Here is a 17442-nt window from a genome sequence, read left to right as displayed (position 1 = left end):
GAAACGCAAAGCAATGGCTTTCACTTAGGTATTTATGGTCCATCCATCTCTAGTACCAGAGAAGGCAATGGCACCCCACTCCAGTACTCTTGCCTGGAAAATCCCATGGATGGAGGAGCCTGGTGGGTTGCCGTCTATGGGGTGACACAGAGTCGGACACGACTGAGCGACTTCACTTCACTTTTCACTTTCATGCATTGGAGTAGGAAATAGCAACCCACTCCAGTGTTCTTGCCTGGAGAATCCCAGGGACGGGGGAGCCTGGTGGGCTGCCGTCTATGGGGTCGCACAGAGTCGGACACGACTGAAGCGACTTAGCAGCAGCAGCAGCATCTCTAGTACTGAAACCCATGGGTAACCTTCCCATAAAGAAGAAGGGTTTTAGTAATACTTTACTCAAAGAAACAATTTATTCCTTAAATTATGTTTTTTCCTAGTGACTAACACTGATTCTGAGGCATAAAGAGAATAATTTATTGTACAGAAAACTGCCAATGTATATAATGCCAAAAAATTGTACTGGAACATTAAACATGGTTAGCATTTTCAAGGGCTTCCCTGGTGGCTCAGTCAGTAAAGATCTGCCTGCAATGCAGGAGACCTAGGTTCGATCCCTGGGTTGGGAAGATCCCCTGGAGGAGGGCATGGCAACCCACTCCAGTATTCTTGCCTGGAGAATTCCCATGGACAGAGGAGCCTGGTGGCCTGCAGAACGTGGGGTCTCAAAGAGTCGGACACAACTGAGCAACTAAGCACAGCACAGCATTCTCAAAACACTAATAGATAATGAGGAATAAATAATCTAGACAGTCTCTTGTGGGAAGGGAAACTACTCTGTCATTTTACTTCAACAGTTTATTAGAGGAGGTGGAAAATAGCTAGATTTACAAATAGTGAGACCTGGAAATAATATTCCAAGTTATAGAGTCCAATAGGCTGTTGCATTATTTCAGGTAAATGTTCAAAAATCAACTTCATAGGGCAGCACTGATGATATTTACTGACCTCAGGGGGGGAAAAGTCAACAAGTGACTTACTCGATTTAAGAGAAGAAAAATTATATTTTATGTTACAATTAAGTAAGTAGGGTAGGATGATAATTTTATATAGAAAACCATATAAATTTACACATATCTCCGCATATAAATACAACATGTGTACACAGACACATGACATAAACCTATGGTTTTGTATTATGAGCATACCAGATTCCAGCTGATTTCTACATACTCAAATCTAGGAAACTTGAGGTTTAGGGAAATCCACATTCAAAAGACATGAATCTTTTCCCAGATTCTTTGGTTCTAAGATAAACACAGTGGCATAAAGTGTGAGAAAAACATGTAAGTACAGCAATGAAAAGAACTGGCATGATAATCAGTGTTCTAAAATAATGTACTGAAAAAGCCCTAAAAGTGAATATTAGCTCCTTTAGTCAGCTTCTAGGGATAAGAATTTTACTTGGCTTGTTCTGACTACAGTTAACTTTTATAAATTGAAATGCAAATTTATCTAGTTTGGTCATTTTTTGCAACTAAGAAAACAACTTCAGACTTTCTGATGCAAATAAATCACAGGTAGCCTTACAGAGAAGCAGATATTGCACAAGGAACAGCTGTATGATACATAGGACTATCTTGGGGTTTTCAAAGAGATTCAAATGTGATAACAGTGGAATACATATACTAACGTGAATATTGTATAGCCAATATTTTCACTCTACGTTTCATGAAATTATCGTGCTTCATGTGTTAAAGTAATACAGGTTATCTTGTCATTTTTGAGTGCCAGCAATAAACATCTTCCTCTTCCCTGTTCCAGGTTTGAGATCAGAAGCAGAAGAGTAGAGTTAAAGGAAAAGTCATGTAATCATAAAGATAACATGAAAGGTCACCATTGAGATTGGGGCTAATTCCCCAGAAGTAGACCTAACCCACATCAGTTATCCTCAGGATGTTGATAAGCTCATTTTTTGTGTTTGGTTAGCCTCAAGGGTGTCTCACCTATAATGTTTGGCCAATGGGATATGTACCATACCAATAATATATGACTTCTCAGCCAACTGCTAATATTTTAGAGAAAAGGAATGATACCAGGGATTAAGTGGATAATATATCATGGAACCCACAATTTTTTAAAACAGAGGTTTCTTGTTCTTTTACACATAGGGGAGAAAAGGAAACTGCATCTGTGCCAAACATTCAGACATGTAAGTTTCCTAAACTGCTGCTCTGCACTTGAAAACAAACTCCCATCTTTTTAATGGGTAGCAGGGCCAAAATTCAGTCTCTCTAAAACCAGGCATTTAACATCCCATTTTAAGTGATTTTCAGTTCCTTCCATTCTGAGTTTACAAACTCTCTTCACTAGCTGTGATGTCAGTATTCCTGTTAAAAATTGATGCAATGTAATTTTTTTTAACTTTATAAACATATTTACAGAGCTTTTTTCTTATACTCAATGTTTAACTGCTCACCATTTCAAACTTAAGAGAAAAGGAAAAGCGGCATCACAGAGGCAGTAGATAAGTAGCTTCTAAGGGCTTACACAACTTGTTCTTCAAGGCCTTATTTTACATAGGCGCAGGAGCTAGGAAATCCCTTAATTCGTGGTTATTGGCTGCTCTCATGCATAGCGTTTTATTTACTGTGTCAGCCATAAAGTTTGTTCAGGTTTTCATACCATATTACAGAAAAATCAAAATGAACTTTTTGCCCAACACAATGTTATACTCATTGACAAATGTAGGAATCCAAAATTCAAGGCTCTTAGTAACTTCAGATTGTAGATACCCTTTGCCCATGTATCTATCAGATACCTTTTCATCAAATTTAATTTTCCATTTTTTAAAATTTAAGAATAGTTTGGGGACACAAAAAGCACATAGTTCAAATAATGCATTTAATCATTTAACATATATTTTCTTCTAGGCACTGGGATACATAAGGGAACAAATCTGAACAAGGTTCCCTCCCTTTTTGCTGCTCCAATTCTCACTGGTGGAATACAATAAACAGCATAATTGAGTAAATTATATGATAAAGCTGAATAGGATAACGGAAATGGTGGGGGGTACAGACTAGGTTGCAGTATTAAATAGCATAGTAACAGTAGGCTCTGGTATTTGAGCAAAAATTTGAAGGAGGTGGGGTTAACCCTCCAGATACCAGAGAAGAGCATCAAGCAGAGGGAAAAGCCAGTGTAAAATCCCTTCAACAGAATCATGCCTAGAGTATGAAGTGCAAGAGGGTTAAATAAAGCAGAAGGTTTGGAGGAGAAAAGGAATAGGAAATGAGGCAGAGAAGTAATGAGATACAAGAGTCGTAGGCTATTACAAATATTTTGGCTTCTATCCTGAGAAAATGAAAAGCCACTGTAGACTTTTGAGCATGATCTGATCTATTTTTCCAGGATTACTCTGGACCAAAGGCAGATGTGGAGACACCTGTTGGCGGCTTGCTCAGGAACCTAGACAGAGAGGGAGGCTCGGACCACAGGGGTGGCACCAGAGAGGATTAGAAGCTGTCTCCTCCTGGATGTGTTCTGCAGGTAGAGTTGTCAAGAGTTAACCTGACAGATCAGATGTTCAGGGTAAGAGATACAGAGAAGTCAAGGATGGCACTGACATTAGTGCCCAGTGATGGGCTTGCTGAGATGGGGAAAGCTATGAGTGGGGATGGGTTTTATAGGGACAGATTTGGAATTCAGTTTTGGACATGTTGAGTTTGAGATGAATAGTAGGTATTCTAGTGGAGAAAAATGTTTACTGAGCACTTACTATGTAACAGACATCACTTAACTTTCTTTCCCTTTTACTAATGCTAATAACCACAGAATTGGAACTTGAAAAGTACTAATTTATTTGAAAGCTAGGAAGTGTGTTACAATAATTTCAGTAAACCATTCTTCTCAATTCTAAAAGGTATGGAATCTAAAAATGAATGTAGATGTACATGTATGAGAGTAATATAAATGTATCTTGTGTCAGTGGTAGACCACACCTCAAGACTTTCCTGAATGCTATGTACATGAACCAGCATAGCTTAGGATCTTAATAAGATAAGGGACTTAATAAGCATTTGTTGATACCGATGAGTGATGCTAATGGTTTTAAAGATGTGCGGGCTGGAAGTTTGACTCCTTGTAGGAATCTAAATAGCAAAGAACTGAACAGAGTTTGAAAAAGCATAATCAACAGTTTTTAACAGTTTGATTTGTATTTCATCTAGACATTTTGAAATTTCAAAGTAAATTAAAAGACAGTGAACCAGTGTGAGATATTTACACATAATGAAAAACTAATTGCAGGAGATGGGAGGAACCAGGTTTCTCACTCTTGGAGTAGGTGGCTATAGACAAGCCAGCATGGAAGGCTAAAGTGGTTCATGTGATACTGGTGGATTAGGGTTGGATACATCAGCATGTACTCATTTTTTAATATAAAACTATACACATAGTTAAATATGGAACTGTTCATAGATATGTGTATGTATATTCAGGTTGGTGTATGCCTTGCCCTTTCAGGTAAGGCTGCCTAGAAGCAAACACCTAGATCTTGGTTTCTAATACCATTTTCTAATGGTATTAGAAGAAACCAAACTCCTTAGAGAAATAGCTCATTCTAGGCTGGAGTAGGGAATATACAAGATGAACCTAGAGCACTCTTAGAGGCCATAAGATAAGGAAATACTCAAAAAAGCCCACATTGTCTAGGGTATGTGAAAGAGCATGAGAGCCAACTGAAAAAGCTCCCAGTGGTCAAAGCTGAAACAATTTCAAATACACAGCAAAGTTTTGGATTATAACCCAAAGCATAAAATTAAATACCTATGCACATATACTGATATAAATGATTAAATAAATGGAGAATAGACAAATTTCTCATACAAAAGAATTCCAAATAATTTATGTAGCTACTTCCTCAAGGATGGAGCATAAACCCCCACCCATCCCCACCCCCCAATCTCTTAAATGTAGATTGTGTATAGTGACTTTTTTCCAAAGAATACAGTACAGAAAGGGGTGAATAGGAGTAACTTTACAGTGGAGACAAACACTACCTCAGCCAGGTGATCAAGGTTAATATTATTAGTGGTAAGTGATACAATGAAAATATAGCACTTTACTTCTGTGATCTACCTCCCAAACACTTATAACCCATGTCTAATCAGTCAAACCCAAACTGAAAGACCTAATTTGACCAGTACTCCTCAAACTGTCAAATCAAAAAAAGGAAAGCCTAAGTAACTGTCAGAGTGTAGAGGAGACTGAAGAGACAGGATGACTAAATGTGGTATCCTGAACTTAATCCTGGAACAGAAAAAGAACATGAGGTAAAACTAATATGAATAAAGTGTGAACTTTAGCTAATAATGATCTATCAATATATTGATTCATTAGTTGTGACAGAGGTACCATGCAATGTAATATGTTAATAGAAGCTGGGAATGGAGTGTATAGACGCTTTCTGTATTGTATATTCACAACTTGACTGAAAACCTAAAACTATTCTAAAATCAATATTTTTAAAACCTGACCCTAGCACTACAGTGTGACCACAATAAAAGCATCTTTCAAGTAACTGAATTTAGGTGACTCTTGTTACACCATGATGGATAAAAACATCTCATTTATTTTTGTGCTCTAAAACATACAGATCATTTATTTATATATACATATCCACTTTATTTCACCAGACTATAAATGCCATATGGGTAGAGATTGTCTTCTGATTCCTCCCAGTTTTTAACAATTTTTAAGCCTTCAAACAATCTTAAAGCCCTGGCACACTTTAAGAAAGAAAAAAAAAGAACTAGAGTAAATTCTCTTCTCCTTCCCCCTCACTCCAATCTCCTGTCCTTACATATTGGCCTCAGAATTCTCATGCACTTCTGTTAAATTGACCCTTAGGGCCTTTCCACCATGCTGTTTTTTGGATTATTCATTCTTTTACAGTGCTTTGATGTTGCAGTTTTAACTTACGAGTTTGCTCAACATGAATCCAAAAATGCTTTTGCTTGCCCCACTTCTGAGAATTAAAGACAGACATTATGTCAGTATCAGTGTTGACTATTTCAAAACAAGACACACAGAGTGTGGAAAGTTAAAAGTAAATTTAATCTTAATATTGTAGTATGTATGTAGCCTGTGTAAAATTTTATATGGGACGACCCAGAGGGATGGTATGGGGAGGGAGGAGGGAGGAGGGTTCAGGATGGGGAACACATGTATACCTGTGGCAGATTCATTTTGATATTTGGCAAAACTAATACAATTATGTAAAGTTTAAAAATAAAATTAAAAAAAAAAAAGCAGTAGTTCTTAATATGTAGTAGTGTTTGCATCTAATCTAGTGTTAAGTGTCAGTTGCTAAGTCATGTCCTACTTTTCGAGACCCCATGGACTGCAGCCTGCCAGGCTCCTCTGTCCATGGGATTCTCCAGGCAAGAGTACTGGAGTGGGTTGCCATTTCCTTCTCCAGGGCATCTTCTGACTCAGGGATCAAACCCAGGTCTCCCACACTGCAGGTGGATTCTTCACCATCTGAGCCACCAGGGAAGCTTTTTATCTTTTAAAAATGATTTTAAAGAAAATTAAAATGATATATATTGCTCTTTAATTACTGCATTTTTCTGACAAATTTAATCAGTATATTTTGCCAATCTAAGTGAACCCTCAAAAATCTTTTCCTTTACTATGTGTGTACGTTTCATTTCATTATAAGGCCCCCTATTTGATAAGTGAAAAAGTATTTTACAGTAATTAAATGTGTATCCTCAGATAATATAATTTTTGCATATTTCATATGGATCAACACAGGTCAAATACATTCTAATACTAAGTTATTTTGTTTAGGTTATCATAATATATCACATAATATAGAAAACAACATGCAACTTTCTAGCAGATAAAGATCAGGCAAATTTTTTCATACCAGTGCTAACACTGAGGTTTGGTGATTTAAACTTAAGATCACAGTTAACCTTATTATATGCAATTTTTGAACACTGAAGAAATCAAATTCTAATGTTTGTTATGGGCTTCTGTTGCTCATAGCAACAGAATTTATCTTGCTATGGAGCGGAATAAGGAGTCTGTTGTGTATTAAAGAATACTCAACGTCAGCCTTAATTTATGCTTTGGCAGATAAATTTAGTTACTGCTTGTACATTTATATTTTCTAGCTTCGAAGAGGGGGAAGATGACCCTTAACATGTGAAGATGTTGGGGAAAAAAAAAGAGGTACATAACTTAAGTCTTGTTTTTATACTCTCAACTGGTGGTAGTCAACCTAATGTGACTCCTAGAAACTAAATGTTTTGTTATCCAGAATGCTCTTTCTGAAGGGAAGGAAACGAGTTTTATAAATCTGTGTGGGAATCACACACAGGGGGAAATGCAGAAGAACCCAGGGATGGATGTGAAATAGGGCCCCGTAGAAGAGTGGAAAGAATTATGCCTTTGGCAAGTTCAAGTTTATAAACCCAGTGTCTCTACATAATAAGGAACATCTGCATCCCCACGTGATGGCTACTGGTCACAACCTTGGACTTACATGCAAAGTCGTTTTGTTTTTTTCTTACATGCCCAGTAGTCTCTGGAAAGTCACCTGAGTGGGTCCCCCGTGACATCCCTAGCTATGGGATGTCTCACCATCAGTGATTCATTTCAACCCAGTAAATGTTGGCAAGATGATATTAATAGCCAAGGATCAAGACTTTTAATTTCGTATCTAAAAGCTGCTGTTGACAGCTCAATGCCTATGGATCTGGCTCCAAGAAGCATGCCACTTACTGAACCACCTCCTTGGTTTGGGAGTAGCAACACTTACTTTTTCATCTGAAAATTGACACAGCCCACCCAGACTAATCTGAAAGAGGATGGCTGTTGAAATGCAAGGCAGAAAGCCATACAAACTGTATCGTAAGACTAGAGATTAACTCATGAACTTGGCAGGAATAGCTTCTAGGACGGGAGCTGGAACAAATGGATCTTGGCTGGTGCCATTCCTCAAAGAAAATCGATAAATCCTGAATTTTCCATTTATGTGTAACAACTGTGGCTTTGTCCCTACAGAGTTTGTGGTAAATATCTGAGCATTGCTGATTTAACTCTTGCTATACCAATCTAAAGGAAGTCTGTTGTATCAGGAAGAATTAATTTCTGTTCAAGGGGACAGAAATATATTTAAGACTAAAAATGCTGTGACCATAAATATTGTGAAAGGTCCTGCTTATTAGCTAAGGGAGACACTAGAAAACACTGTTCATTTTAGAGTAGTTTATGCTTCTGATGGTACAGAAGCAAGTTTGGGACACTTAATGCCTATTTACCAAGAGAAGGAGTCAAAATTCTCTGAATTCTAACTTATAGAGTATTCTGTAAGAATGAGAAGAAAGCTCAGTTTTTAGGTCTAGTGTCATAAATTTTCTCCTCTTTTATAACCCTAGTAGTTTCAGAGATGCACTGTAGAGTAGCTTCTCAACCTAAATATCCATCAGCAGATGAGTGGATAAAGAAGATGTGGTATATATACACAATGGAATAGTACTCAGCCATAAAATAGAATAATGCCATAGAAGCAACATGGATGGACCTAGAGATTATCTTACTGAGTGAAGTCCATCAGACAGAAAAAGAGAAATACCACATATCACTTATATGTGGAATCTGAAAAATATATAAATCAACTTATTTACAAAACAGAAACAGACCCATAGAGATAGAAAACAAACTAATGCTTACCAAAGGGGAAGAAGAATAAGGAGTTTGGGATTACCAGATACAAGCTACTATATATAAAAAAAAGCAACAAGGTCTACTTTATAGCACAGAGAGCTATATTCAGTGTCTTATATAATCTATAAGGGAAATGAATGTGAAAAAAATGTGTGTATGTATGTGGTGGTGGTTTAGTCGCTAAGAAGTGTCCAATTCTTGCAGCCCCAAAGACTAAACTGCCAGTGCATGTGTGTGTAAAACTGAATCACTTTGCTGTATACCAGAAACTAAAACATTATAAATCAACTAAACTTCAATTAAAAAAAAAAAGTTTTCATAAATAAAGTAGAATAGCTTATCATCACTTTAGATAATTATAGAGCTTTTTATCATTACAGATGAACCTATGTTCCAGCCTATGTTCTCAAGATAAATATAACCCCTCCAGTGATGATCTTACAGGAACACCATGATTACCAGGTTACTGGATCTTCTAATCTCAATAATGGAAAACCACAGGGTAAGAATCTGAAGTCACTCACTGAGCCAGACTGAGCCAGACATAGCAAAGTCTGGAGCTTTGAAACCATTTTGACTAGTGTTGTCCATAGTTAAGACAGAAGCTAATGTTGTCATCTCCTTTCTTACCTCCACCACCATTACTGTCTGGTGGTAGCCAAATCAACACTATTACAGAAGACTAAGTGATTCATGCTGTGTGTGTCTGTCACATCCCGAGGTGAAAATACTGGAGTTAACCTTAGATTCACTGTCCTGGAAATACTTAACATGCTACTTCAGTACATTCCCAAGTATTACATCATCCCTTGAGTTGACAACAGGCTTGTAGCAAGAACAGTGGAAGACATGCAAGTAGTCTTCATTGTTTTTTATATATATATATATATTTTTTTTTTTTTTGCCTAGGAAAGTTCATCCATTCCCCTCATTTATCCACTATATACTGATGACACCGAGGTCAACACAGACCTCTAAAGTCCAAACCCATAATTCCAACTGTGTAGTTAAACATCTTCACCTGAATTTCTCTTACCTCAAACTAGATAAGACTAAATTTGAACCTGTATTACCTTTTCCTAGAACTTGCTCTTTTCTTCTAACCCCTTTCTCATCTACCTCTTCATCCAAACTGGAAACCCAGATGTCATCTTTGACTTTTTCCTTTATTCCAGTCCCAAACCTGATCAACTTCATTGCTCCATCCTGTTATTGCCAGGTTCTTATCACTTGCTTGGACTATTCACATAGCCTTCTAACTGCTCTGTCTCCGCCAGTCCTGGCCCCCTCCAATCCATTCTCTACATTGCTGCAAGAGAACTTTCTCAAATTCAAATCTGATGTGTGTCTTCTTAAAACACTTCACAGTTTCCCACTGCTGACTGCAACATGACACATTAGATACTTCAGGAGGCAGTTTACCTGCCTCTCCAGCCACATCTCTTCCCTTCTACCTCGTACTGCCTTTGCACCTTACACTCCCACAGTAGTAAACTACTTCTGGAGAGACTCCTAGTAAGCTTCCTGCATCCATGTCTCTGCATGTGCTGTGTCCTAAAATTACCCATAACCCAATCTCCATACAATCCTCTTATAGGTCATCTTCCCCAATCTAGACACATTTAATCACTTCCTTTCCTATACTGTTTCCTATCTCAAAACATTTTACTTCCTTTCCTATATTACTATGCATCCATGCAAGATAGAAAAGGAACATATCAATCCCCTTACACGTTACAACAAATACTTATTTACAATTCTGCCTCCCCAGGACTGCCACTCATTAAAGGCACAGGCCATTTGGCATTCAGTTTTTTTTTTTTTTTTTTTTTTTTTTTTTTGTGTGTGTGTGTTTCTATTTTTATTACATTCAAAATACTTTCTTTTTTTTTTTTTTTTAATTTTATTTTATTTTTAAACTTTACATAACTGTATTAGATTTGCCAAATATCAAAATGAATCCGCCACAGGTTTACATGTGTTCCCCATCCTGAACCCTCCTCCCTCCTCCCTCCCCATTCCATCCCTCTGGGTCGTCCCAGTGCACCAGCCCCAAGCATCCAGTATCGTGCATCGAACCTGGACTGGCAACTCATTTCATACATGATATTTTACATGTTTCAATGCCATTCTCCCAAATCTTCCCACCCTCTCCCTCTCCCACAGAGTCCATAAGACTGTTCTATACATCAGTGTCTCTTTTGGCATTCAGTTTTATAATCCTAATGCCTAGCATAGTATCTAGTACACTCAAAAACACTGACTATTCTTGAAGACCATTCTAAATTTTTATTCTGTTACAAAAAGGGAGAGAGAAAGCACCACTACACCTAGAGTTTTATCCTGCAAAAATCACAAACATAATATCATAATAAATATATCTTAATCACATGATCACTCAGTGAATATTCTTTTTCTCTGTAAGTATGTTTCAGTCCCTTCAGAAATCCAAAGATCATGTACAAATGACCAAGAGGCACATGAAAAGATACTCAACATCACTAATTACTAGAGCAATAAGGTATCACCTCACATCAGTCAGAATGGTCATTAATTTAAAAATCCACAAACAATAAATGCTAGAAGAGGGTGTGGAGAAAGGGGAACCCTCCTACACTGTTAGTGGGAATGTAAATTGGTATAGTCATTATGGAGAATAGTATGGAGGCTTCTCAGAAAACCAAAAACAGTTACCATATAACCCAGCAATCTTACTCCCAGGCATATATCTGGAGAAAACCGTATTTCAAAACGATACACGCCACTCGAGTGTTTGTTGCAGCACTATTTACATAGCCAGGACATGGAAGCAACCTAAATGTCTATCAACAGAGAAATGGATAAAGAAGATGTGGTATGTATATACAATGAAATATTACTCAGTCATTAAAAAATGAAATAATGCCATTTGTAGCAACATGAATGGACCTAGAGATTGTCATACTGAGAGAAGTAAGGAAAGACAGATATCATAACATATTGCTTATATGTGGAATCTGAAGAAATGGTACAAGTGAATTTATTTTAAAAGTAGAAAGAGAGTCACAGATGTAAAAAACTGATAATTACCCAGGAGGGAGGGATAAATTAGGAGATTGAGAATGACATGTACACATATATAAAACAGATAACTAGTAAGGGCTTCCCTGGTGGCTCAGATGGTAAAGCATCTGCCTACAGTGCAGGAAACCCGGGTTCGATCCCTGGGTTAGGAAGATCCTCTGGAGAAGGAAATGGCAACCCATTCCAGTACCCTTGCCTGGAAAATCCCATGGATGGAGGAGCATGGTAGGCTACAGTCCATGGGGTTGCAAAGAGTCAGAGACGACTGAGCAACTTTACTTACTTACTTTATAGCACAGGGAGCTCTACTCAAATCCTAATGACCTATATGGGAACAGAATCTTAAAAAGAATATATTATGCATAACTGACTCACTTTGCTGTACAGCAGAAACTAATGTGACATTGTCAACTACACACCATTAAGTTAATTAAAAAGAAATCCAAAGATCTTCACTCAGAAAAAAAAAAATCAAAAACTATCTGTATAAGCTCAAAACACCTAATAAGTATTGTTAGATCCCTTCTGTGAGGAAACTGGTATCATGGCTGAGGTTTGTGTATACACACACTTTTAGGTACATGTCTTTCCTACTCTCGCAATGACACAAGTAGGGTCTGTGTCTATTATACTGCTCTGTTTCCCTGCATCATTGCCCACGCAGTCTGGTCAACAGACTTGTAATCCCAGTTGTAATAATAATGGTCGAAGTTGACAGAGAACCTGCATTGATGGAGAAGATACTAGCCAGGAGTGAGGACCCTGGAGTGGCAGAGATAAAAAGACAAAAGTCTTTGCTCATAAATGAGCTTGTTTATAAGTGAGAACAGAAGGAGGAGGTAAAAATCTGGAGCACCTACTATGTATAAGAGACCCTGATTTTGGCACTTGATATAAACTAGTCTGCACAAAAACTGAGATAGGATCATTGTTGTCTCTGTGTTATAGCTAAGGGAACGAACTCAGAATAGTTTGCCCAGGAACACACAGCTAATAAGTGACAGAGCCAGCATTTGTACCTAAGTGAGGAGCCCACAGGCATTCCTGGTGGCACAGAGGGTAAAGTGTCTGCCTGCATTGCAGGAGACCTGGGTTCAATCCCCGAGTCGGGAAGATCCCCTGGAGAAGGAAATTGCAACCCACTCCAGTACTCTTGCCTGGAAAATTGCATGGATGGAGGAGCCTGGTAGGCTGCAGTCCATGGAATTGGCAAAGAGTATTCTATATAGTGTTTTGTATGTCAAATTTTAAAGAAGTTTTAAAACTCATACTCAAAATTTTGTATGTCCATCCCAATGCTCTTCAGACAACTGCACAATATATTTTTATAACTAAAGTTTAATAGCTTTGCAGCAAAATGCAGTGAATTAGAGTGCCTACTCGGGAGTCAAGACAGTTAAGACCACCTGGCGTGCCCTCCAGACTCTGCCTCACACGAGCTGTCTTTTCTTGGTTGCTTTATTGCTCCCTCAGAACTATAGTTTTTGCATCTGTGAAATAAGTGTATAATACTATTTATATGAATGTGAAGATTAAGTGGTATAATATTTGCAAAACCTTAGTAAAAATTTAATAAATACCAATACTAGTAAATTCACAGCAATAAAAGTTAAAGAAAAAAATATAAATACAGAAAGCATTACTTACGGAAGCTAGTAATCTTCCATCTTCTTTCATAGCAAGGTAACGGTTTGCACACACTCCTTTGATAGACACAACCCCTCTCTCTTCTGCTTGAAGTTGTAGTTTGACTGTAAGTAACAGAGAAAAATTACCTTTGTAGCATCATAGGAAAATGAGGCATCTACACAACACATTTAGGCAACATACAGGGAAAAGATGAGACGCAGGCAACCAGCTAGTCCACCCTGGCAAGGAGCTGGGGGCCGAGGTGAAATGTCAGTTAAATTCTATTAGAGCGAATGACCCTCTAGAGCACAAGTGCCTCTGGACTCCCTTCTCACTCCAGTGTCAGCTGGTAAGAGGGACAGATGGAGAATTTCTCTTGTTCAATAGGTAATTACCTCCACTTGGCCTTGTTAACTAAAGATTTTTTTTTTTGAGTGTACATATTTGAAGGGTACATAAATATATAAACCAATTAAGAGAATTTTCACACTACTACTTAAGTTTAAATTCCTTAAAAGCTATTTTTAACCTGTTCTTCACAAATAAAATATAATTGCTCACTATTATCTTTTGGTTTGTATTTCCTTGAGTTTATTATTTCTAGCTTTCCATTCAATACAATGCAAATGTATTCATCTTTCTTTATGGACAGATTTTGATATATAGATTTTATTTTTCAACTAGATATTTGCAAAAAAATAATGTTTACATTTAATTTGCTTATATGGTGTGATGAAGATTTCAGCCTATAAGATCCTGAAGAGGATGACCAATATGTTACACTACACTGTCAATATTAAACAGATCGTCAGAAAACAAAAAATAGATATTACATAAGCATGATAATGCTAGATGGACAAATAATCATCTAATCAACTCAATGAAAATTAAGTTTAAAATTTCTCTTTTGCTATTCAGAGGCAGCATTCTCCAAAATGTATTTTGACTAACAGAGGTTACTTAAAAAACAGGTTCTGGGGCCAGTTAAATTTAAGAAATTCTTGGTAAGTCAGATTAACTTTTTTTTTTTTTTTTTTTTTTTATTTTTAAACTTTACATAATTGTATTAGTTTTGCCAAATATCAAAATGAATCCGCCACAGGTATACATGCATTCCCCATCCTGAACCCTCCTCCCTCCTCCCTCCCCATACCATCCCTCTGGGTCATCCCAGTGCACCAGCCCCAAGCATCCAGTATCGTGCATCGAACCTGGACTGGCAACTCGTTTCATACATGATATTTTACATGTTTCAATGCCATTCTCCCAAATCTTCCCACCCTCTCCCTCTCCCACAGAGTCCATAAGACTGTTCTATACATCAGTGTCTCTTTTGCTGTCTCGTACTGTCAGACTTCTCAGAACTGTGCTTCTCATAACCTGCATTATAAATTACCACAAAGGGAATCAAGTACATTTAATTTTATGTCTGATTCTCCTCAATGTACCAGTCATTCCAGGTGAAATTCTTCTGCAGAATCTTAAAAGATACAAAGTAAAATATAAATAAATAAATAAGATACAAAGTAAAAGGAATATAATCAAGTCATGAAAACAAAAGTTTTTTACAACATTATGGAAAAATGTAGAAAAGATTTTTGACAAATACAAGCAAAATTCTATTAATGATTAGATCCTTAAGTCATATATGATACATGAGCATCTCTTTTTAACTCATGAGGTTGTATAAATGCTCATGACTGCATAGTCAATCACTATTTTTTTATGGCAATTTATCAATAAACTAGCCTAGCTCTAGCCCACCATTTTGTAAATGTATAATTTCTGTTCATAAGTCAGATTATGGATATTAACGTGTGGTCAATACCAGTGACTCAGAAGCAAAAGTAAATGTCATTCATTTATTCATTGGCCTTTCATAGATTCCTTGGGAATTCACGTTTGGATACTGTTATTTGATAAGCCACTAAAAAGTAAACTGTCAATGCCTGAAAAGTGTTTCTATTACCATATAACCATAAAAATAGAAACAGGAACCAGAGCCTAAATAAGAAGCTGGATAATCCACAAAATCATAGATTTTCTTTTAAAAACCCATCAGATCTGGGGTATAAAGAGATCTAAACAAACAAAATTTCACTTAAAGAATTCCACATTTGGGGTCCCTTCCCCACAAAGAGAGATGACCTGCTTCCATTTTTAACAGGAAGAAGAATAATCCTGCCCAAATGGGGAGTATAAATAAACCAGCTGAATTTTTACAGACTTTTAATAGCTGCTGATATCAAAGAGCAATTCCATACCCACCTGCCAGTTCTCTCCTACAGAGCTTACACCTAGTGTACAACCATCACACCTGACAGGCAGAAGACAGAACAAAAGGGCCTCAGATCCTTCTGAATCACCTAGGCCTTGCTGAGTGCAAAGCAGCTATCCACTGAAGGCTGGAAGCAGAACAGAGCTGAGAGCCCCCGAGAACCACTGAGCCTTCACCAAATGAAAAGGAGGATGAAGAGAGAGCTGAAAAGACAAGGTAGAGTTCAACAGCAAAGTTAACTCCTGAACTACCCCAATAGTTAACAGCTGGGCCATTTTTGTCTCAGAAAAATGGAATATGGAAAACTACAACCCAAAAGAAGGCAGGAAAAGAGAAACAAAAGGACGAACAAATGGGGTAAACAAATTCCAAGATGGCAAATTAAACCCAAACATTATCAATCAGTTCAGTTCACTTCAGTCCAGTCGCTCAGTCGTGTCTGACTCTTTGCGACCCCATGAATTGCAGCACGCCAGGCCTCCCTGTCCATCACCAACTCCCGGAGCTCACTCAGACCCACGTCCATCAAGTCAGTGATGCCATCCAGCCATCTCATCCTCTGTCGTCCCGTTTTCCTCCTGCCCCCAATCCCTCCCAGCATCAGAGTCTTTTCCAAGAAGTCAACTCTTCGTATGAGGTGGCCAAAGTACTGGAGTTTCAGCTTTAGCATCATTCCTTCCACCAAAGAAATCCCAGGGCTGATCTCCTTCAGAATGGGCTGGTTGGATCTCCTTGCAGTCCAAGGGACTCAACATATCAATAATTAAACTAAATATAAAGGAACTAAATACTTCACTTTTTAAAGGTGAATAAACTGTCAACAAGATAAAAGGCAAAACCCAACTATGTTGTTTACAAGAAAAGCACTTTAAATACAAAGATATGAGCGAATTGAAAATAATGTGGGAAAATACATAAGTTGCACACCCTAATTATTAAGAATGCTGGTATGGCTATATTAGTATCTGGCAAGGCAACTAGTGTAACTAGATATGAGCAAAGTTATTTCATAATCAGGAGAGATACCTCAAGAAAAAAAACAGAACGGAATTGTCTGAAGCAAAAATTGACAAATCAGTAAGTATATGAAATATAAGAATAACATTGTCAACTAACCTGATCTGACATTTTTTCCTTTTGAGATCAGGTAGGCTTCATTTACCTGAGACTTTATTCTCTTAACATCATCATTTGAAAACTATGCTAAAAAAAAAAAACCTGCCAGCATGGTAAGCGGCTTACTTGCCTAGCTGACTTGAATTGTTATTAACTACAGCTTAGAAGTTCTTTTTCCAGAGTTACCATGATGTTTAAGTACTGTCAATGGCTCTTGTACTAAACTGTTGGTGCCCCTGGTACTTTTGTTTTTTAAGTCAGGATACAATTCATGTAAAGTATTCGTGATTCCATGGTTTTTAATCCAGTCACAAGGTTGTGCAGCCATCACCACAATCAGTTTTAGAACATCTTCATCCCACACCTCCTATGTTCCCAGTACCACCATCCCAACTCTAGGCTGCCACTGATCTACCTCCTATCTCTATAGATGTGCCTATTCTGGAAATTTTATATAAATGTGGTCATACAATATGTGGTCTTTTGTGACTGACTTCCTTCACTTAGCATGTTTTCAAGTTTCACTCACGTTATGGCCATGAATCAGCACTTCATTCTTTTTTATTGCCAAATAACATTCCATTGAATAGACCACATTTGACTTACTCACCCAGTTT

At 37.5% G+C, this 17442-nt stretch overlaps 1 protein-coding gene and 1 long non-coding RNA gene across 2 annotated transcripts in view; one reads left to right on the top strand and one right to left on the bottom strand.

Moving 5' to 3' along the window:
• The window catches only part of FGF2 (fibroblast growth factor 2), a 58534-nt gene that overhangs the window by 3475 nt on the left and 37617 nt on the right, over positions 1-17442 (bottom strand). The window contains exon 2 of the mRNA XM_006078943.4: positions 13450-13553. Within this exon, the coding sequence (XP_006079005.1) occupies positions 13450-13553 (104 nt within the window). The remainder of the gene's footprint in view (positions 1-13449; positions 13554-17442) is intronic.
• Positions 215-16230, top strand: LOC123329962. The gene is made up of 6 exons (XR_006545604.2): positions 215-3549; positions 7185-7242; positions 9120-9241; positions 11461-11593; positions 14350-14435; positions 15599-16230. It is a non-coding gene; the product is annotated as an uncharacterized LOC123329962 (long non-coding RNA).

Source organism: Bubalus bubalis, chromosome 17 (assembly GCF_019923935.1).
Source record: "Bubalus bubalis isolate 160015118507 breed Murrah chromosome 17, NDDB_SH_1, whole genome shotgun sequence".
NCBI lineage: Eukaryota > Metazoa > Chordata > Mammalia > Artiodactyla > Bovidae > Bubalus > Bubalus bubalis.
This window is presented reverse-complemented; position numbering and strand designations above follow the sequence as displayed.